We start from the raw sequence: 22,902 nt of genomic DNA on the forward strand, positions 1-22,902 counted from the left end.
CTCTACTGGACACTGGGTCTCTCTTCGTTAGTTCTTTCCAAATAGTGGATTTTGAACAGCTCTGGTTCTGCCCTCCTCCACGCTTGCACAGATAAAGACATACAAGTGTCAGCACTGACATGAGGGGCCATCATCACTGTATGTCAGGCAATCTGTTGTTGAGGTGAAGAGGCTGATAACAATAGTCCCTGTCTGTCTGTCGTCCAACAACCAGCCAACCTCTCTCACAACCCTGTCTCACCTCCTGAGGGAGAGTTATTGCTTTAATATGAACAACGAATGGTTCAATTTGTCCTCTGGGTGTCAAAGGACTGCTCGGCGTGATTACTTTCTTGGCACGGCCGTGACATTCATTGGCTTGAACTCGGAACGTATTGGAGAAAAGCCTCGGTTATGCTGGACGGGGTGAATGACAGATGAAGACGGACAGAGACAGAAAGAGAGAGAGACAGATAAAAAAAGAGAGACATGTAGAGAAAGGGAGCAGCGGTAAGGCCGGCTTTGCACTTATCAGTGAACAGTAACACTTCAATCCTCGATAGAGTGAGAAATACAGTACCCAATACGGTGTCACAAAAACACATAAAATAGTCGAGGAGGGACATGAGGACTTTTTGTTTGACATTTCACATTGTCACATTTTTAAATCTGATTATCAAGGGAACAAAACTCTTGACTTTACAAAACTCAAGTCACCTAGAAAGTGGGTATCTATATATGGGAAAATCACTTTACACTACACTCTGAATGGTAAACAATGGGTTTAAGGTAGTCGTTTGACATTTTGGGAAATTCTATTAGCTTTCTTATTAAGAGTTAGATAAAAGGACGGATTCCACTCTCACATCTGTATGGTAAATACAGTCTAAAGGTGGAGCAAGCAGCCGGTTAGTTTAGCTTACCTTTAAAACATGGGGAAACCTAGTTAGCTTAGCCGCGCCTACCAGCACCTTTAAAGCTCACTAATTGACACGTTACATCTTGTTTGTTCAATCCATACCATCACTTAGATTAAAAATACAATTCACTTTGTTTTCACAGGTCACTGTTGACTGGGATAGTGAGATTAGAAATAGTCTGGCACTATTCTCTTTAATATGTCAAATTGTAGTTTTTAGACTTAGTTTTATGTAAACAGATGAGATATACTGTACTCTGTTAAAGGTAGAGTAAGTGATCCAATACACTTTTTGTCAAAATCTGTGAATATCTCCTCACGGTCAACTAGCTCTCTGTTTTCTGTGTTTTTAGACAGAGTCAGACTGTAGGAAATAGGAATGTAGGAAATATTGGATAGGCTAGAACAATGCAATGTAATTGTGGTAAATAAAAAATTACTTTTATTATTAATTTCACTTATTTTCATTTTAAACAAATTGTACCCTAAACAATTACAATACACATTTTCTATTATAGGCTCAGACTGCCATATTTAAAAAAAACAACCTTGACCCTTTCTAGCTCCGTCCCTGCATCTAACTCTGGACAAGTAAGTAGTTTTTTTCCCCAAACTGTTGAACTATTCCTTTAAAGTGCCCACATTATGAAAGAAATCACTTTTTCTGGGATTTAGGGTGTTATTTTGTTTCTCTGGTGCTTCCACATGCATACAAACTTGGGAAAAAAAAACTATCCATGCTGTTTTGAGTGAGATGCGGATTTCTGAAAGTGTCCTGCCTTCAGTTTCCGGGTGAGCTGTTCAAAATTTCCACGGCTTTCCACGCAACTGGCCAAGAAGCGGGGGCTAACACTAGCATGGTAGCGCCAGCATGCTAGCTCATTCTTAATGGCAAAACACTGCTACAACACACACTAGTTCACCATAATCTACAAAAGAACAACTTACATGTCCCTGCTCTGCAAGTATTCCACAAGTGTACCCTTGTGCGACTCCCAACAAAGATAGTACAGAAGTGAAATGTCACACTCTGTAGCTAAAACAGAGACCTAAACACACAGAGTGAAAAGACAATCTGCAGCAATGTGCGGTACAACAAAAATATGGTGTTTTTTGAAACTGAAACCATGTAAACCTATTCTGATACGACCTCAAAATACAATTATGAAACTGAAAATGAGCACAATATGGGCGCTTTAAGTTTTGAATCATTGTTGTGTTGTTTCTATATGGATTACACACAAAGCGTTAGCATTAGCTCAATTAGCATGTGTTCTGTAACATCTCAATGGTATCCATATTTGTTCCAATGTTTTTTTCAAGCATTGAAACACAGAGTCAGAGATCAATACCCGACGTCCACCTTTGAATTGGAACACACACACACACACACACACAACACCACACACACACACACACACACACACACACACACACACAACACACACAACAAAACACACACACACACATTCAGTACCGGCGTCTCTCCGCCTTACCTGAATAGTGGGCGGTGAGCGCTGTTTGCGTGTGGTTGTTGTGGAGAGCGTGGTGGTGGTCTCGATAAAGGTGGTGGACATCTCTGGTGGCACCGAGGTGGTGGTGCGTGCTGCGCCTCTGTTGACCGGCACGTCGCCAACCAGCCGCACGCTGCCGTTCACCTTGATGTTGACATGGCCCTCGGCGGCCATGTTGAGGACTTTGAGGCCGTTGTAGTATAGGCCAGAGAGCTGGCCCTGGTAGGGCCGCTTCCGGTCATTTCCACCGATGGAAATAGTGGCCTGGGTGTTAAAGATTGTCAGCTGCCGGCCTGGTGCAGTGGGGGAGGGAAGGATGTGTGAATATTTCATAATAGAGAAAGCTGAGCCAACAAACACATAAAGCTGTCCTGAAAAGCTCTAATTTTGCTTTTAACGGGAACTAGACTTCCACTGCGAGATAAATGCATTAACGAAAAACAGAGACTAAACATGTCTGATAACACTGTTGATTTACTGCTTGATGAAATGAGTGTGGGTGGAGGTAAAATGGTTTAAAGTGTAATGGTAATGCAACCTGTTTTCACACTAAAACAAAGTAACTACAATATCAGTTTTTAACAACCCCAACTTTCTGTTCATTTTTTTAAAGACTGCAGCTATTCACAGTGTTATCTACAGTGGGAAGGCTTTTTCCCTTTGACACACTAGAAAGAGCACCCTGAAAGAGACTGCCTAAAAACAACAGACACTGCTTTATCATACGGAAGCAAACACATGCAGGTGTGAAAAAAAGAAAAAAAAAACATTGGAAAAATGAGCTGTAAGTTCCACAGACACTCTTAATATTCTCTGAACAAAACAGTGGACTCGTGCAGTAAAATGATTAATAAATATGTATAAAGGGTTTGGCATATTATGATAAAGTATGAGCAATACACACTCAGGACACGTCATGGTGAATTTCATCAGGAGAAGCCTAAATATCATTGTCAAAACACACAGCTCATGCATTAATTATAGTATAAAAAATACACCAAAAGTTTGCAGTACAGGAATCATAATTAAAAATCTCATTTTTATAATTTACATACAGAGAGCACCGCACCCTTGTTATATTGCGGCACTTGCACAATTATAATACATATTACACTGGGCATGGGAATGATGACAGGGAGAGGACGTTCATGTCACAGAAGCGAAAAATGAAATAGCACGTGTGGAGTCATGCATGCAGCAGTAATGGGATTTTTCATACCTGTTTGTGTTTTAGCGGTTGTTAAAGGGACTTTATAATCAGGTTAAGATGTTTATGTGCAATGAACTTTAAATGCAGTTTATAATGATATTATGTTGGGTAAGAAAATTGAATACGCTCCAAACAAAAAGAAGACGGGGAGCAGACTTTTTAATTCCCGCCAATGTTAGAAACCTAAACGAGGTGCAGATTTCATCATCTCGGGGGAGGTGGGGGGAGATAGCGGGGGCTGTGCACCTCGGCAGACTCACTGACGCTTTTCCGTCAAAATAAAGCTCCAATTAGCTCTCCATCACCAAACATATGAGGATTTTATCTTGTGTGATGTGTATAACTACAATCAGATAAATTACAGCAGGTTTAAGCACCTGCTGTTTGGGAACTTTTGAGGGCGATATGCCCGTTGATTAGTTTGTTCTCAAACACTGCAGAAGATTTGAGCCAAAGAAGCTAATTCCCATCTCAAAACAATGGGCCTACTGTTGCCGCATAGATGATGGCATCTTGGTCCATTTTGGACAAAAGATTAGGAGTACAGTACTTGACACTTAACATCTTATTGTTGCACTGTTTATAAAAGCTCTTCCCAGTCCCTTTAACTGGACACCATGATTCAACAAAATTGAAACAGATGACAATGACAAAAAGGGCAAAGAAATGAAAACAAAAAACAAAAAGGAAAGAACGCTCTGTTTTACTTGTTTTTTAAAGGGTTTAAGGGGTGGTTATTCATTCTCAGTGGTTGAAAGGGAACAAGCCGATGAAATGACAGTAAAGAAACATTCTAGAAGTTCGATAAAGATTTACCTTTCTCCTGAAGCCAATCTTCTACTGGCCGGGTATATTTGAACGGGATTTTCTTATTTGCCATTTGATAGCGCTCAATGTCGCTGTTGCCTTTAAAGTTTGAAAGTTTAACAAACAGCTTGAAACAGTCGGCAACAGCAACAGACACATCACACATTTATACAGTGGTTTATGATGAGTTTTATCTTTGTTTAGAAATATTTATAATAGCTTTATGATGATTTGTTTCTTTTTCAAGTAGCTTTAGTTTAAATGTTTAAAAGTGATATTTATACAGCACACTCCACACCAATATTTAACAACATATCCATTGATTAAAAGCATATCCATTGCAGTCATGGAAAAGATAAACTGCATAAACAACCTGCAAGAAAAGGTTAAAAAAACACAGGACATACATTACATAACAGGTCCTATAAAACATACATCATATTACATAATAAAAAGAGGCATATCAAGTGGTTAAAAAGGTAGACGTGCATTAAGTGCCTTTTTCTGTTGCCAATTAGGGGTAATTAATGTGCACTAATTCTCCCACTGGACACCAGCTGCTTTTACATTTCAAGGGCCGAGAAATGATTTAGTTTAGTAGCTTATTTGGAAGGAAGGAGCGGTAGCAGGGTTGCAGGGGAAGGGGAGGAAGTGGTAATTTAAGGTACTGCTGCAGACCTATTGGGAGAGATGTCCCACCGCGACACAGATTTGAGGACAATGCATACAAATGAGATCATTACTGACATGGTGGGAGGCCTTTTGGGGTTAAAAAAAAAAAAAAAAAAAAAAAGCTTTGCACCCTGGCTGCCATTCTCCTCTTCTGAGACCATGAGACATGCGTCCAGGTATACGGGAATTAAGGATAATAGGCCGCCTATTTACAAGGCATGCTGAATGTGTACATAGATTATTTCTGGACTGATACAATTTCCCTGTCGTGTATGTGCCAGGAGGTCATATTTTGTCTGACAATCACAGAGACATTCTCTCTGAAAGGAGCCACGAGTTTGCAACACTGAGAATTGACGTTCAGCTCTGTCTTCAAATAGTCTGAGGTAGGAAAAAAGACTGTAATGCCTATATAGAATTATGAATGACACCATGATGTCACTCAGTACCCAGGTGGGAAGATATTTGGAGGGGAAAAAGGCACGGTACGGCGTCATTTATACACAAGTGAAAGGGCAAGGCCTTCTGGAATGTGTCTTTCTAGCAGCCAGAATTCTCTCAGGTGATTTATCTACATCTCTCTTCTCTCTTCTCTCTCACCCACACACACAACACACACACACACACACACACACACACACACACACACACACACACACACACACACACAAATCAAGAGTTTGGCCATTTCTGGCTATGATACTGTATCTTGCTTGTCCTTCTATTCATAAATATTTAAAAGCATCTTCATGTTCTTTCCTGGTTTTTCTTGTTATTCGATGCATACCTGATTTTTCGAATTGTTTTCACCTGGTGATTACAATTCTACAAAAGGTGTGAGCACACAACAGTTACATTAAACTTTAAAAAAAGCAACTGTCCTCCCCAAAAAACACTCACATAAGTTGTTTGTTCAAGCAGTTATAACAACTCATATTTATGGCGGACGTGCCCTCTACTGGTTGTAGTAATCATGACGGATGCAAAGCATGAAGTAAAGTGACAAAGAGCACTTAATTATGTGTAAGGAGGCCCTTTGGGGTGGACTTTCACCCAGGCCGCTGGGGAATGTATCCCCTTTGAAAATAAAGTTTTGAACTTTCTGGAACAAACGGAAGTGATGTATTTAAACGTACTGATGTGAACCCAAACCAAGACCTTTGTCTGGACATAACTAGGTTGTTCTGGTGCCTAAACACAACCAAACTGAAATCCTCTTTCAACGTCACCAACGTAATAAAAACCAGGACCGTTATGTTCTCTGGCTGTCTGATGTGGTGACTTGTGCCAGGGGGGTAGAGTGTTTGTCTCTCAACCACAAGATTGGTGGTTCGATCCTAAGCTCAGTCCTACATTGTGCTTTGTGTATTTGATGAATAGAGACCTTACAACCTATATCGTCGTATGGTTTGGAGGACGTGTTATTTATTAAGACACGTATGCTGCAAAGTTGTTATGTAAACTAAACTCTTTCCTCTTCCTTATGTATATTTTATCGTTCCTCTCTACCTTTCAGAAAAAAAAGTCAAGTGTTCAGTTTAAAGCCAGCTAGAAGGAGTGTGGCTGGGGATGTGGCTGCAAGGGAGCTTAAGGAGCTAAAGGACTGTGTCTGCAGCGTTCCAGCAGGTTAATCAGCTACTAGCAGGGCTCCCTTCCCGTTCCTTTGATCTCGAGCGGGTGTCAGGTGGTAGCCAAATAAAATCTCCTCTGGGCAAGGGCCACAGAGGGAGGCACGGTGGCTACATGTGAAACCGGTGGACAGACGGAAAGGTGAGGAGTTTAGGGGGAGGTGGAGGGATGGATTGGGGGGCAGGAATACCAGGGGAGGAAAGATATGCAGCATCTACAAACCGCCACTCATATTGACTCAGCTGGAGGGAAGTCGCGCCTGAAACCGAGAGCATTGGGTATAAGCTGGCCCTGCATTGCTAGTGGCACGCTCTCAGGTATAGCTCTTACATTGTTCTGGGTGATTAATGAGGTGACAGTCCCCCCGTAATGAATACACCACAAGCTAATTGTCCACCTAATGAGAAAAATCTCTCTAGTTTGTCAATGTGATATTCAATTTCTAAAGGTGACTCCAGAATGGATGCCCTTGCCAATAAAAGCACGAGTGTTTTATATGTAAACTTTGTTTAGTTGTTTTCTCTAATGGTTTTGTTGTGAATCTCAGGCACAGACAACCCGATTTCTCTTTTCTTAAAGCGAACACTCCATATACACAGTCTTAATGAAGCAGACTAGCTGAGTATTAGAATTAAAACATTTTGTTAAGTCATGAATATTTAATGTTTTACGTGTAAATGTAGATGGGCTGGCAAACATTTGAGATATATATATATATATATATATATATATATATATATATATATATATATATATATATAGGGCTGAGAATGTGATTAGGTAATTGCGAAGACCACGGTTAATCAAAAGTGCAATATTTTGTTGAATGTTTGGTTTAACATATTTTATTCCTTTTTTTGTTATTATATTTTCTGTTTTTTCATACGATAAATGCTGGAATAATGTTGAATATCATAGATTGTCAACATAAATGTCCTTTCTATGTCCTAGATTTGTCATCTATTTGGTATTACTGTATGTAACATGATGGTAGAAGGTGCAACATGTAGATGCAGCTATTGAACTGAGGTAAATCTGTTTCAGTTTACAGGAAAGAACTGGTATATTTTTATTGGAATTCTTTTTATTATCATAACTTTATCTTCTGTGATACATTTTCTGTGTTTGACTGTTTAATGTTCTGTGCTTATTAAAAGAAAAACACGCATTGCTGGCAATTCATATGGTTCTCATCCTTGCATAGGAATATGGAGCAGTTTAGATGGTGTCTCATGTTATAATGCTCATGACATGTTTTATCTTTTACACAGTGAATATTGAACTTCAGCTACACTTTAAATAAAAATTGCAAATATAATCTTAATCTCAGTATCTGTCAGAAAAATCGTAATTAGATTTTTCCCCCCAAAATTGTTTAGCCCAAATATATATATTTCATGTTTCATCGCACGCACTCAGCTGAGTGGCTGAATGCAATTTGTTGCCGTCTCTGCGTTTATATCCAGTTTGTGCATGTCTGTTTTACCATTAATGCATGGCTCACCATTTTTTTCTCCCAGCCAAAACCATGTCTAAATGTTACCCTTTCGATGGCAGCAATTCAGTCAACACAAACACTGGCACGGTGACAGTCATCTGCCGGTCGGCCGCTACCTTCTATTCAGTTTGCTTGCCAGACTAATCTCGCTGGGGTTCCATCACAGGGCCAGTGCTGAGAGCGCATCAAAACTGTGAAAATGGCTACTGCGACAGGCTCCTGGCATTCTCTCTATTTGGGGATGATGAGTACATTTGATATAGTGCAGCACTGTCCAAAAATCATCATTCCACTGCTCAACTCCATAGCTAGCTGTTGCAGCCCCCTGGTTATGAATATCCTACACCCACCTCCCTTCCAATCTACACATGACTTTCATCTGTCTCTCTGGCTATTCATTCGTCTCCCCAAGTCTCTGTCTATTTTCTCTTTCTCTTCAGCCCACCATCCATCCAGCTATCCTCATTCTATTTCTCTCCGTCTCTCCGCAATGCAATCAGCCATCCTCGCTCTTCTCGGCTGAATCAGACCTCTTCAGCTACAGCCACAATCCTGGTATAATTTATCTACTTTTCACTCACTCTTTATTCCCTTTCTCTTCTTCTCTACCCATCTATCTGTCTATACGTCAGCTCTTTCTCCCTTCTGTCAACTTATTCCAGTCATCTACTCCATTAAATGCCGCTGTATTCCCTCCGCGGCTGCATTTCTCCTCTATTCACCCACGGCCCTCTGTTTCTCTCCTGCTTGCTTTCCCTCTATCCTCCTTCCATTCTCTCTCAGACGTCAGACAAAGCCAGGGAGTAAATTCATCATTTATCAGGTTGCTCTGAAATTTATGGTGTTGAAAGGATGAATTAGAGTAGCGGCTTCCATACTCAGCTTAGTCTGAGTTCTGAGAGCGACAGAGATTGTGTCTCAGATAGGGCTAATCATGTTTGGCCCCGGGAAGGCGTGGGGATTTAGCTCGTTCCCGAGGAATTGTTTTGTCTGAATTTCAAGACAAAGATTGGCAGATATCTTGAAACGGTGCTACTCAATGTGGCTGTTTCAGGTTGTAGGAGTTGTAACATTGTGTGCTTCAGCACATGGATAAGGGTCTTTGTTGGTTTGAGTGCATGTGTGTCTGATTCTGGTTATGACCAACCCTTTTGCGCCCACCACAAATAATGGAGCATGCACGGAAGCACACGCGCACACACACACAAACACACACACACACACACGCGCAAGCACACACATTGCCCGAGGCCCAAGCAGTGTAGTTAGGCCAATGGTCATTCATCTGAGACAACGCCTGAATCAGAGCCAGCTCCGGCAAAGTGTGATGCACAATTTCCGCCTGGCTCGGTCTAGTAATTATTTGATTCAAGGATTCAAACTTACGCATAAAGATCATGTAATCCAAAATCAGTACAAGGATTTGGAGTGTTATATAAGGGAACTGGAACCCTTTAACTAAACAAGGACAAGCCCCTGCAGTAATGTGGGCTGTCACAAACGACACACACGACTGTAGGAGAGATGCGTGGCGCTGATGAACACCGAATGGAAAGAGGATGAGAAACGCAGATAGAAAAGGAATTTCAGGACACAACACCCACACGCAAACACACACTGAACTCACATAAGCTGTAGAATCCTGATGGAACAGCTGCCATATGGGATCAGTGCGGTTATATTGTTGTACAGAAGAATGGGGATGATGAGTACATTTGATATGAAGTCTTATTCCTCAATTGTCCCAGCATGCAAATTCACTATTCTTATCTTGTAAAATTGTTTGTGATGATTACTGTATTGATGGGCCCGCTGGAAATATTAGTTTACAAAAAACACAACCTTTGCTCCTGAGATGAATGCTTGTGATATCATCTTGACTGATGACTTAGTTATGTTATCTCAATTGTTTTTGTTCCATTTGGTTTAGTTTTCCTTTTTTTGCATTGTATTTATTTAAAAATTGTTAAATTGGAAACTGTAATACAATAGACAAAGACAGACAGAGTTTTAGCTGTATTATCTAAACCACATCATTTGAAGGTAAAATGTTATGATACTAATGTTGTAATTATCTCTGATTGCACAAGGGAACTGTGCACACAATTACTGTTGTTCCGAAAACTGATGGATGTTTTAATGGTCTGTCTATCATTTTCTTTTCTTTCCCAAATCTTTATAGCTAACCTGGAGTTTTGTTTCAAACCTAGCTGGTTGTCTCATTAGCGATGTTGCCACATTCCCAGATGTCATTTACTAACTTAGTGAGTATATTGTTATAATAACTGTCAGGAATGATGGACAATACTACAAAAATAAGGCCTAAGTCAGTGTTTTCCCTATAGGATTTAGGGGTTCTACCTCAAGAAAATAGAACTTTAACATCATTTTGGAGCATTATTATTACCATATCTGTGTCAAAAACTTTGGAAAACAGACAATAACAAATAACAACTAGCAAATAGCACTCAAAAAGCTTGAAGACACGACTTACTAAAGACGGGTCCAGTGGGGACCAACTACAATTATAAGACATAAGAAAAGTATTTAGTTGATGCTCACATTTATTTTAGATTCATTTGCCTTAGGTTGTGCCCAAAACGGCTTCAAGTATAATTAAGTTAAAAATGAAGAAGATATTACTAAAAAATAGAAAATGCGTATAAATCTAACCCATCATTCCTTCTTGAATAATTGAAAGCAGGTCGAGATGTAAAATGATGTTGCACGGCGGCTGGATTCTTCCCATTACCCGAGATTTACAGGATCACATATCACACCAAAATCCATCTGGTCAGGCTTCAAGTAACGCGCATGTGACGACCACAACTGTTCGTTCAAAACAACAGTGGTTGCCGTGATAGAAAGATGGTTTGTCCAATTATCTGTCAGCGATTATTTTTGAAAGTTTCTAATAAAAGCTTCTCAGATGGTTCGGTGTAAAAAAAAAAAAACATGTAGCGCATCAGGCTTGGTAAAAACCTCCTGTTGCCATTTACAGCAGATCCTAACGGCTCTTTACTTTGTTGGCCAAACTTTGCAAACATTGCTGTTGAGAAGTCCAATTTACACGCCCCAGCTATTTTGCAAGCAGCTTTAAATGACAAGCTATCCACCAACACCTGTGTTCTCACCCTTTCCGTCCAGGGAATGAGGGCATGCCCAGATCCGGTAACTGTTTATTGAACGACTTGAGAGCATCGGGGCGGCCTGCTGCCTTCAAGTAAAGCATTAGTAGTGTGAGAAAGAAGTCGACGAGTCTGCACACTAACATGTAATTACTCATGAGATGACAATGCCTTTACAAGGGAGGTAGGGTGAAAGAAAAAAATCAATCATCGTTGAATTACTATCACTGAGTGTCCTGCAAATTACCTGTGCAGAAGAGAAAAAGAAATTACCACGCATTCGATCCCCCGACCTCAACTCCATTCCAAGACAATGGCAGGAGGACAGAAAAGGGAACAAAACTCAATGGAATCACTTGGAAGGAATCCAACACTCAAAAAGCCAGAGCTCTTTCTGTGCATCGCTTAAACTGAGACGCAAAGCCAACAGACATTAAGCGGTGATTTCTGAAGGGATGTTGGCTGTGGATTATAGATATTGACGAATATATTGATAAAAGGTTGTGAAAACAACCATTGAATGCTGATGCAGAGAACACTTTAAGTTAATTACGAATGTGGTAGAGCTTCAGCTGTTATCTGAAATGACTGGCCAGTGAAGATGGAGAATAGTCAAATTATTGCATAATACAGAACCGGGATGGAATGGAGCATGACAAAAAAAAAACACCTCTGTGCAACAATGAATGTGTGAAAGTGATGTAAATGTCACGCACCATGTTGGGTGCCCACATGTTACGGAGTTTCTTAGTATTTTCCAGTGTTAGAGTGGGTGAAATGCAGTTATGAAACCCATCTAACTTTATCTTGTCCAAAAAAAAAAAAAAAAGTGAAAGACAGCCAACGGCAAAAGAAAGCCAGAGACAGAAGAGATTAACATCACCTGCGCTGGCATTGAACCAAACCAAAACAGCGTGCCAGGTCACGCCAGGAGAGGATGCTGCCCTGTCCTCGGTGACGGCATGCAACTAGCAGCATGCTGTAGGGCTGTTGAGACATAGGGCTGAGAAGCGAAAGGGATCAACTCCTATTTGTTTGCTCCTTACTATTAGGGAGCATCAGCGTTTTTGCACTTTTTTTGTGTGCTTGAAAAAAAAAAACTTATCTTAGCTAGCAGTGTTGTAGTACTGTAGTACTCGAGATCGGTCTTGGTCATAAGACCACTTTTTGAAGGTCTCTCCTCTCAGAATCGGCCGCATTTTTTTGTCTCAGGATTTTATTTCAAGACGGGTCAAGACCACAACTGCAGGAATATAACTAAACTGCCTGTGAATTGACCTTTTTTATATTTGGATTGGATGTAAAACTTCCTGCTTCAAATGCAACCAATAACATTACTCATTTCTAATCTGAAGTTTGTTACTGTTAACCCCCTTCACCTGCCCCCTTAACACACACTTCCAAGAAAGTGAATGCGGGAGTCTTGGTCTTGACTTGGTCTCGATACACTCTGGTCTTGGGGATGACTTGGTCTCAGCTTATGTGATCTTGACTACAACACTGTTAGCTAGTGATGTACAGTTGTATTTCTGGGCACATTTCTGTTCCCATTAGCTCCACATCTGGTAATATAACTTTATTCAATTTTCAACATTATTCTACATCTGTTTCTGTCTAATTATGTCTTGCTGCCACGGCACAATTTTACCTCGGAGATCAATGAAGTATCATATTATCTTTTGTCATCCCAACTTCTCTTCGCCTCAACTGCCACTTTGTGCCCATGTTGCTTCCCTGTGCGTCTTCTCGGTCTGATGAAATGAAATTGAAGAGTGGCTAATAGGGAACAAGGAAACAGAGGTGGCCTCTCCTAAGCTGGCTGGCAATGTAGACACAGATATCAAAGACCATGAGAGCCAACTCAATTTAATGGACTGTTAAGAAGAAGCAGGAGAGGATTTTCTCTCTCTCTCTCTCTCTCACCCACCTAGCTAGCTGAGCGGCACATCTCTGTTCCAAATGAAGGGAGTGACTGAATGGAGTGGGCTCTGTTTGATGACCCTATTTGTATTCTGCTGCTGTGCTGCTTCTGCTGGTCTGGGAATGAGAGATATAGGCCGGCAGCAGCTTTATCTGGCCAACAGGCCACCCTTAGTTTCTGCCTCCATCCTCTCTTTGCTTGCCCGCTGACCAAATGCCTCTTGGTGGCCTTCAATCCCTTTCACTGAAATGGACCGGCCAGGTGTTGCACAGTTAATGCTTCTTGCGAGACAAAAGATCCTAGCTCGATGTGCTCCTCTCCTGTGTAGTCAGGTGTGAGGGCATGAAAGTAGAGAAGTTGTTTGGACACATGGTTTGCCAAAAGAGCATAGTGTGTGTCAGCTAATGCTACCAAATGCCTCTTAGTCTTCTGAGATGTTTTACCCAGAAGAACAGGAGAGTGATCTTGTATTTTATTCTCGGTGGTGTCCTTTGCTTAAACAAATAGTTGGTGTCCAGTGGTTTTAAAGCTTTAATTTTACTCTATCGCAGAAATTCATCAGACAAAAGAATTAGAGGGGCAGTACCTGTAGGAAAGTGTTCATTGACTGGCCAGTTGTCCACCTGCAAGGTGGCGTTACCCCCGTTCCTGGTGAATCGGACCAAATGGTATTTGCCGTCGTTTACTGCTGTGGTCATCTCTTTCACACTGATGTCCACTGTCCCAATGTTGAAAGTCACACCCACTTTGCCTTGTTCCTGGATAAAGACGCAAAGAGAAGAAGAACAGTAGATGTTAGTGCTCTGATTGCAGTGTTGAATGAATCCAAATCTTTAAATTCAGTAAGTGAACTGGCAATTGGCATCAAATGCAGCGAGCTCTACTTGAATGCCACAGCGCCAAGATTCCACCTATTGTTGTGCAGTAACAAATTAATTATACAATAAACTAACTGTAAAAAGTTCAATAAAGCTTCTTGGATGAATGCCCTCGGCTGGTGCTAATGGTGAACTACTTAGAGAACCTGAGGACACCAGCGCTATGCTTCATTATACCACTGTAATGTGATGAAAATAGGCTGCCAGCAGAGATTGTAATGATGAGTAATGCTCCCTGCAGCCCGTCACTACAAAACTGGCAGGACAGATGCCTTTTTTCTGCCGCGGTCCATACAAACTGTATGAATACCACATGTTTTGTTTAGCTCTTAATGCTAAGCCAGTTTTACCGTGTCCATAAATCGTGATCCCTCCCCATTAATTCCTGATTCCTTTCCCCTCGACCCCACTGATTTTCATGAGCTGCCAGTCTGTTTTATTGCGACTGCTTGCGTATTCATGGGCATGTAGGCGTTACAAGCAAAAGGTTTTAGAGCAGAGACAGGGCTTGAGTGAGTGGCGAAGGGGAAGGGCTGTGTTTTCTGTGTCATTTGTTTTAATCCCACAAAGGGAATCTCTCAGTGTAATTACCTACTTTAGAAGCCTGGAGTAAAGGGACTGTTTCTCATAACAAAACCAAAATTAAGAAGAATTGCACAGGGGGGCAGACATATAGTTTAATGATCAGCTGAGACACTGGCTGTGCATGGCTAACTGTTGTTAGACCTCGCTAATGTCCAACTGAATTTAACAGTGTTTGTCAACACTAAAGCAATGGAGGATTGCTACAACACTTACATTTTTTAATTTTTTTTTTTTTTTTTTAAATGCTACCTGCTTTGAATACCACATAAGTGCACTTCATAGGGCCAACCTATACTTAACAGTCCCTCATGCTTTCACATTCTTAAATATTCTCCACCTCAAGGAATATACTATCATTCTACCACCAGATTATTAGAGCAAGCTGCAGTTTGCAATAATAAATTGAATTATTGTGCGTTATTTTATTGCAGGCATGACCTCATATTAGGTTTGTTCTCCGGCAACACATTTTTCTGAATTAGTTTACTCTTTTACTGTATTCATAAAAAGGAAAAAAACTAACACATATGAGACAAACAATAAAATAATATTAACTTTTTAAATCGAGTTTGTTCCTACGTTTCTACTCGTTAGAGTAACTAGAAAACCTTGGACAACAGCGTAAAGCTCTCTTTTTATTTCTCTAAATAAGAATCCTGTTTTTGTGCAGGGGGAGGGCCCCTTAGGTGCGATGCATCCAGCCGAAAATATTATCTTTTTAAGAAAGTAGAAAGTTGTCCAAAGTATGCAGTAAAATGACTGTGTGTGTGTGTGTGCATGGAACCAGCAGTAACTCTGCATACTGTAGTTTCCTTGACTGAAGTACTTTTAACAGCCAAGGTGGTCTGAGGACCCGCGTTGTATTCAATGCCTCACTTTTACAGTTGAAACACCCTTTGTCTATTCATGAAAAGAGATGCAGGGCTTGAGACCATAATGCAAGGAACGACAGAGCACCGCTCTCCAAAAAATGTCACTAAAGACATGACAAAGCCATCTCCTAAAAGCCGAGGTAGGGCTCGGAGTGGGAGCCAGACAAGCCAAATATCTGAATGTGCACTTAACGTCTCTGTCAGACAGGCTGTAAATGGGCTTTTAATTTAAGTAGTTGTCATTAAAACTCAGAGCAACAAACAAAATGCATAAGATAAAAGTGTACGGGCACGCTGGCTGCTTATCTAGCAGCAACTTCACATAATCCATGCACCTAGACAAGAACCCCCAAAAATACGTTGATGATTTAATGTGACAAGGTGATGTTGAGTGTTTTTGTGTTTTGTACCGTGAAAATAAAGCATGCTGGATCTCCTGACTAATGACTGGACCTTTTCCCTGGTATGAAAAAAACCCTATGTGTGACGGCCTGAGTGTGTACAGAGCACAGACAGACACATCAGCGCAAGTACATCCACTGTGACCTTCCGCAGCTCTGGCAGCCCCAGCTCTCCTGTGTAGTCGCATCAAAGCCACATCACCGACCCACTAATACCTACAAACAAAGACAGATCGTCACCCCCCCCCCGGCCCTGGTACAAAACAACGAAACAAAACACAACAATTGTACACCTCTGTTACAGTTGCTGAGTGCCCGCAGGCAGTGTGCAGAGGGGGAAATGTGTGCCGTAGTATTTCGCAAATGGCACAGCTCTCCCTCTCACTTCCCTTTCTTTTCTTTCTGCACTACTCCTGTTGTCCGGCTACCCTCCCGCCTCCGCCACAGCCACCCACCTGCCAGCCCACCCCTGCGCTGCAGCAATGTTTGATTGACAGAACCAATTACGTTTTTTATTGGCCCGTCGCTCGCGAGGCGGGAAAGGCACTTCATTGTCTCCTGAGCAAAAGGGGAAAAATGGCTATTGTTCTCTTAGTGGAAAAGATGATGGCCACTATTCCAGGCGTAAACAAATGATGCGCGGAGAATCACTTTCAAACTCGCACACACTTGAATGGAAACAGAAACCGAAAGACACACACACACACACACACACACACACACACACACACACACACACACACACACACACACACACACACACACACACACACACACACACACACACACACACACACACACACACACACACAGAAAGTCAAAGAGTGTAACCTTGCGCAACAGAAGCTTCAGTAGTGTCACGTAGCAAAACATACAAAGCTGCGTCCAAGCTTTCAATCAGCTGCTCTCACAAACTCTTAAAGCAAACAGAATATAACGTTACAATAGGGAAAGTGGTAATTGATAAGATGCACTAAAGCCCTTGTATAGTCCAACATGCTCCTACACTATTTATTGAATGCCAATCACGAATGCCGGCTGTTTTACCGCTGTAGGAATAGCATGAGATTATGTTGGCAGTTTGTTTGTGCCTCACTTAAATGTACAGTTTGTGTGGGCATGTTGTGTTCACGCTCAGTGTAACTAAGACTGATACATGTGATTCCAGCGAGCAACACTGGCCTCCCTTCCGCCGCTGCGAGCTGGCCCTGGCTTGGCACGAGGAGCTCCAGCAGTCCCACGTGACCCGGCACACACTGACATCAGTAATCAGGCTCGCCACAATCCAATTCAGAGCCGATCAATGCCTCCAACACATGCAGCGCCCCGGGCAGAGTGAAAAGAGAGAGAATCGCTCAAAGCAGTGGTGGACGGTCCTGCCGACCGCCATCACAGACAGCCCTTAGCAGACAGCTGCTGTACAGGGGACAAGCTGCTCACAATAGACCCCATCCTCAGCTCGCTGAATGGTCATTCTGCTAAGCCACAGGCCCCAGACAGATATAGACATCTGAAAGCCATTTTGTGGAGGTGAGATGGGTAGAATTAGCACATTTAGCTCTGTTGGGGAGAAAGAAAAAGCTGACAAAAAAGGTATGGAGAATGAGAAAGAGATGGAGAAATGAATGTGGTTGAATGCCAGATACGGTATCTTCTATAAGAAGATGTGCATTGAAAGCACTTTAAGGTCAGAGAATGTTATTAAAGTGGGAGTTTTCCGCCCCCACAAAAGGTATTGCATTGCAATCAAATCTTGATTGAAATCTGGTACTGACACAGAGTAGTTGTAGCGAGATGACTCCAGTGGATCTATATTAAGTCTCAGTTGGGAGGGAGGGAAGATCTGATATCAAGAATGTGAACATGTCCCAGGGTGGGAGTTCAGGTTACATATCCACCCTTTCATCTGACATCAGCGCTCAAGTTGGCTTTTGTGGTCAGGGGCCATCAAAACTGGATCATAGAAGCAGTAGAAGTAGAATCAATAGAGTGGAGAAGCTAGGACAACGCAAGACGCCATGGATTGATGCACCTGGCCTTCACAGTGCCAAAGTCATTTATCGTCGGTAATTGACAGAGATAACTCATATATGGCGCAGTGATTTGTAGCCGTCTGTTCCTCAGGCTCTAGAGGCAGGAATTTGCAAAAGAGTAGGATGTTAGAGGCTGTTGAGGAGAGGTTTGTGTGTGCTAGACTTTATGTGCAAGTCATTTCTCCATGTACAGAATGTACTGACAACTCGACAGGCCCTAGGGCGGGACAAGAGCCTGGCATATTTGATGCGGCCTTGAAATTGTGTAACACTATTGCCGAGATTGAAAGCCCCTAATTACAGGAAAATAATATCCTTATTTCTACAATAAATTAAATGCATCAGTCATACAAAGCAAATGTACAACAACAAAACAATTTGTGAATTGTTGAATCCAACCTTTGGACAATAAAAATGTGAAGAGAGACCCTGTGATAGTCATACCTCTGCCTCAGTTGGAAAGTAATGCCATGAAAATGCTTTGTCTTTGAGAAGTTAAAGGGTTGTTTCACTCAAAATGGAAAAAATATAGTAGCATCTTGCTATGCAGATTGTTTTGATTTGTCCAGGTTTTGAGATATCCATCTCTGGGATTCCGGCCTACATCCAAATTTGATGTACAGTAAATGGAGTCGGGCAATGTTCTATACTTTTGTTATTGTCAACAAATCCCATGATTCCTCTGTGCCACAGAGCTCTGTTATTGTCCTGAACTGTTGCACTGAACAGTCCCTCTAGTATCGCGCCAATTCATGCAAATTCAACCAATCCCCGTGAATTTGGTGCAACTCGCAATTTTGACCAATCACCGCAACCTTTCCGCAAATTTGACAAATAACCGAAGTTTCGCATGACTTTAACAAATCCCACCAATCTGACCAAGCGGGAGTGAGAACGGGCCAAATTAATTTCCTTGTTTCTGTTATGAAAACGAGACGTGTGTGACTCGAACATCTCACATTTACCAACAAAACGTACAGCGAAACAACATTTCAGGCAGTCCTGCCAACCTGTATATATGTTAACACCAATGTACGCTGTAACAATTTTTAATTCTAAAGTTGGTGAAAGCTGCTGTTTCAATCCTGTCAGCTCTCTGCAGCGGGCGGGGCTGCTCAGTTCCCCCCGTGACTGACACGTGAAAAGTCGAAAAGTATTGAAAGATGGACTAAAGCATTACGATTTTAGTCTTTTCTTGAGATTTGCTGACCACTATGATACCAGCCTTTTCCTTTAATCTGTGGCGCTCACAGCATTGAATAAGCACATGAAAACCTTGAATAACAAGGTGTCTTACTTAAAACAATGTCCCTGGTACTGTGGATAATCAACATAGCCCCCTGTCAGGAGGTTTTAATTGGGGTTATATCTTTAATGGAAAGTATTTTCTTTTAAAACCTGGCACAGAGAGTTCTGTTGGTTACGCAGAATAACAAGGCCAATGGCTGAAAAGAGAGGTTGTGACTTTTAAATGTAATTACTCAACGTTGTGAACAACACAAAATTAAATTTTCCTCCATTGTATTGGTGTGGCAGCAGAATCTAAGAGATGAATATCTCAAAACCTGGGCAAATAAACCAAAACTACCTGCAAGGCTAGATGTCACAAGTGGCAAGTGTGTAAACATATGGTTTTATTGTATAATTTAAATGAAATGATTAAGCAGGTAAGGGATATGAAGTTATGAAAGGGAGATAACCTATTAAAAAAGAACTTCATGATGGTCATGAATGAAGCACATTGTGATACACATGCAGCTGCTCATGGCAGTGATGCATACGGCTTCTGACAGACAAAGACTAAAAGGCACTCACCTTAGAAAGATATACTCTACAGTGGGACTAAATAAAACACTGCAGACACCGTTTTTTACTTTCTGATATTAGAAGCAGACGCTGCAGGGTTCGTGGCTTCTTTTGTACAGTGGCAGTCTTAATGCACTATTAAAATAAACATTTCTCTGAAAACTGTGAAACTCCATAAATCATTAATTGGTTTAAACGTTCATTCAGACATTCATAATCGGCTGCCGAGCTGTTGTGAGAAGCGATGTGGGAGGACACAGCGCAGAGGCCTGGTGCCTCTGAAATATTGATCACACCTAAAAGAACCCAGAGGTCTTACCCAGGCTATATTTCACACCTGAGAGAAACAGGAACAGCTTCATCGAATGGACAGGCACAAAATGGCTTCCACCTGGCTTTATGTAGTGCTACTGTAATAGCAAGGGTAATACTAGCGAGTCCATTAGCCAGTTGGTTAATGCGCAGGACTGCCAGCTAATGTTAGTCCAGACTGAAGAGGAAGAGTCATTGAATTTTAAATATAAATACAAGCAGCAGCGTTGCCGGGGAAGGTAATGACTTTGACTCCGGTGCCTGGGCTCAATGTCAAACTCTGAGCCTCGCTCTTTGATCCTCTGCCGCAGAATATGAATCGCGCAGGGTCAGCCCTATCAATTATTTATACCCAGTCTTTCTCTATTTCCTGTTTGTCCGCGCCTGTGGCTGTAACTTGCCCTGACACTAATGGCGGACGGCCTGGTGAAAACATTTATCAATGTTACCGCAGAATCCTCTCCAGCTCTATACTATCACTTTCCGGCTTTGGAACTTAAGAGTACTGACAGTGCACTGATCCTAATCATCACTACTATACTTTACTGCATGTGTCTTGGCTGCATTGTCTCAGTAAAGTCCCTGAAACAACCTTTGGCTGCTGCATCCTCTAGTGCCAATGAATTTGTAGCTCAATTCAAGAACTATCGACCAATTTAGGTTCTTCTTCCGTCACTCCATCAGGGTGGTGAACTTTGTCCATTGCTAAAGAAAAGAAAGAACTGTGCATTTGATCAATCCAAACATCCAAGCTATTTATTCATTTTCTTTTTTAGTTTTGATAATATAATAGCACAGCTGATGAAAAACACTAAAACCAACATCTATTCATATTTCACCTTTTTTAGACCTTCATAAAATATATAATTACATGTTCCAACATGTTATTATAGACCGTGAACAGAAAAAAACCAACATAATTTCTAAAGAACAAATCCATTTATAGGCGCCTAATGTTGCTCCATCGCTGTGAGTGTTGCACCATCTATCTTTATGGTCAAAATACTACACAGCAGAAGTAATTATAATGCATACTGCATAATTACAGGCTTACTAAATCACAGAAGCGTGGGAAAACTTCAGCCATGAATCTTCATCTGGCTGACCTGCTGCTACACTACTTCATTTATACCATTTCAACGCAGTGTGCAGGGGACTCATTGCTGTGTCTCTCTCTCTCTCTCTTTCTCTCTTCTTACAACATCACACACACACACACACACACACACACACACACACACACAAACACACAAACACACACACTAATTTTCCAATTCTTGGACTGATGTTTTGCAACAGCTGTGGAGAAGGTGCTGGGAATAAATCATTAGTTTGATTGCATTTAGTCAGTGTGCATTCAGATTTGATTTAATTTACTCACTGTCGCTCTGCACCAGCGTCCATTAAAGAAAAAGCAGTTTTTTGTGTGACCTCACACTGCACTGTGTTGGGCCACATGGTCCCTGCGCACCAGGGCGCTCATTTAGAAAAAAAAGAGCCAATGAATGGGATTTGTGCTAGATGGAATAATATGCTGTGAAAGTCCATTAGGGACTAGGTTAATGAAATTGAAACAGCTTGGTGATCAAATAGAATCTGTTCGGCAGATATTTAATTTAATGTGCTGCTGAATTCGAGCACTTTCTATTTGGTAGCCCTAGAATGAAACCAGTGCACAATAAATCAAGTGGGGACACAATTCATCTCTCTCCCTAATATTTCTGAAATTATCAACTTTCTAATGTCTGTATTTGCACACAGCATGCATGCTATTTCTGAAACAAAACAGACTAAAGTGTTCATGTAAAAATAAATGGAAATAAAGTTCAGACATACAGCAACCGTGTACCACACAAAAAATAACTGAGATACTTTATCTTTGACCTTTCCGCGTGTTTTTCCACAGAGAATGCCTTCAGTCACAATCAAATGCATTGATGCCTGCAGCTGCTTGGTAAAGAGTCACGGGGTGAAATGATTTGAATCGACACACAAAAGATTTCAGCTTGTTTGAAACGCTGCCCTCTGTATTTTGCATGCTCCCCTTACCATGTCTGGGGTAATATGCAAAGCAAAACCAAACTGGGAGAAAGGGAATCAGAGAAGAAAAGAAAAAAAAAAAAGCCTCAACAGTAGATATTTCACATAGCTGCACATTATCCCAATTAACAAAATGGATTGTAATTATTGGAGGAAGAGATGCTAATTCGAATTGGGAGGATGGGGAAGCAGACAGAGACTCTTTCTAATAAAACACGACTGACAGGGTTGATCTCTTGTCTTGTGTGTGGTAGCCATGAACATGTCTTTGAGCGCTGACCAAAGCTTGGGCCACAGCTAATTGAGTGAGGAAAAAGAGAGGCAGACAAAGAGATGGAAAAAGAGAGAGTTGCTGCTTCTCATCCATCTGTTTATGTAAACATACTATTCTGGGCACGCACTTCCAGGCCCAGACAGGCTGATGACGGTAAACACACAAATGTGCACACATGAAACACATACACAGACTCAGTTGTTTTTTGTTTTTTTAAAGATTTTGTCACAGCCATTGTTTGTCCAATGTTGTCTCTGCACTCTGCGTTAAAATTAGAAGTGCTAACACCCACGACTCCGCAAACAGGTGTTAAAATGCTAATGGCTGGCATGTACAGTAGACAGTTTTCTTCTCTCTCGCCGGCCCCTGTCAGGTCAAGTTTTTGGAGGGGGAAGTGAAAGAGGATTGGGGGGGGGGGGGGGGG

The 22,902-nt window shown here is 41.4% G+C and overlaps 1 protein-coding gene across 1 annotated transcript in view; it reads right to left on the reverse strand.

The window, feature by feature from the left end:
• nrxn3b (neurexin 3b) overlaps positions 1-22,902 on the reverse strand; it is a 324,175-nt gene that overhangs the window by 31,074 nt on the left and 270,199 nt on the right. Inside the window, exons 20-21 of the mRNA XM_032543642.1 lie at positions 13,864-14,035; positions 2,395-2,705 (exon numbers count right to left, since the gene is read on the reverse strand). Coding sequence (XP_032399533.1) covers positions 2,395-2,705; positions 13,864-14,035 — 483 coding nt within the window. The remainder of the gene's footprint in view (positions 1-2,394; positions 2,706-13,863; positions 14,036-22,902) is intronic.

This window comes from Etheostoma spectabile, chromosome 18, assembly GCF_008692095.1.
Source record: "Etheostoma spectabile isolate EspeVRDwgs_2016 chromosome 18, UIUC_Espe_1.0, whole genome shotgun sequence".
NCBI lineage: Eukaryota > Metazoa > Chordata > Actinopteri > Perciformes > Percidae > Etheostoma > Etheostoma spectabile.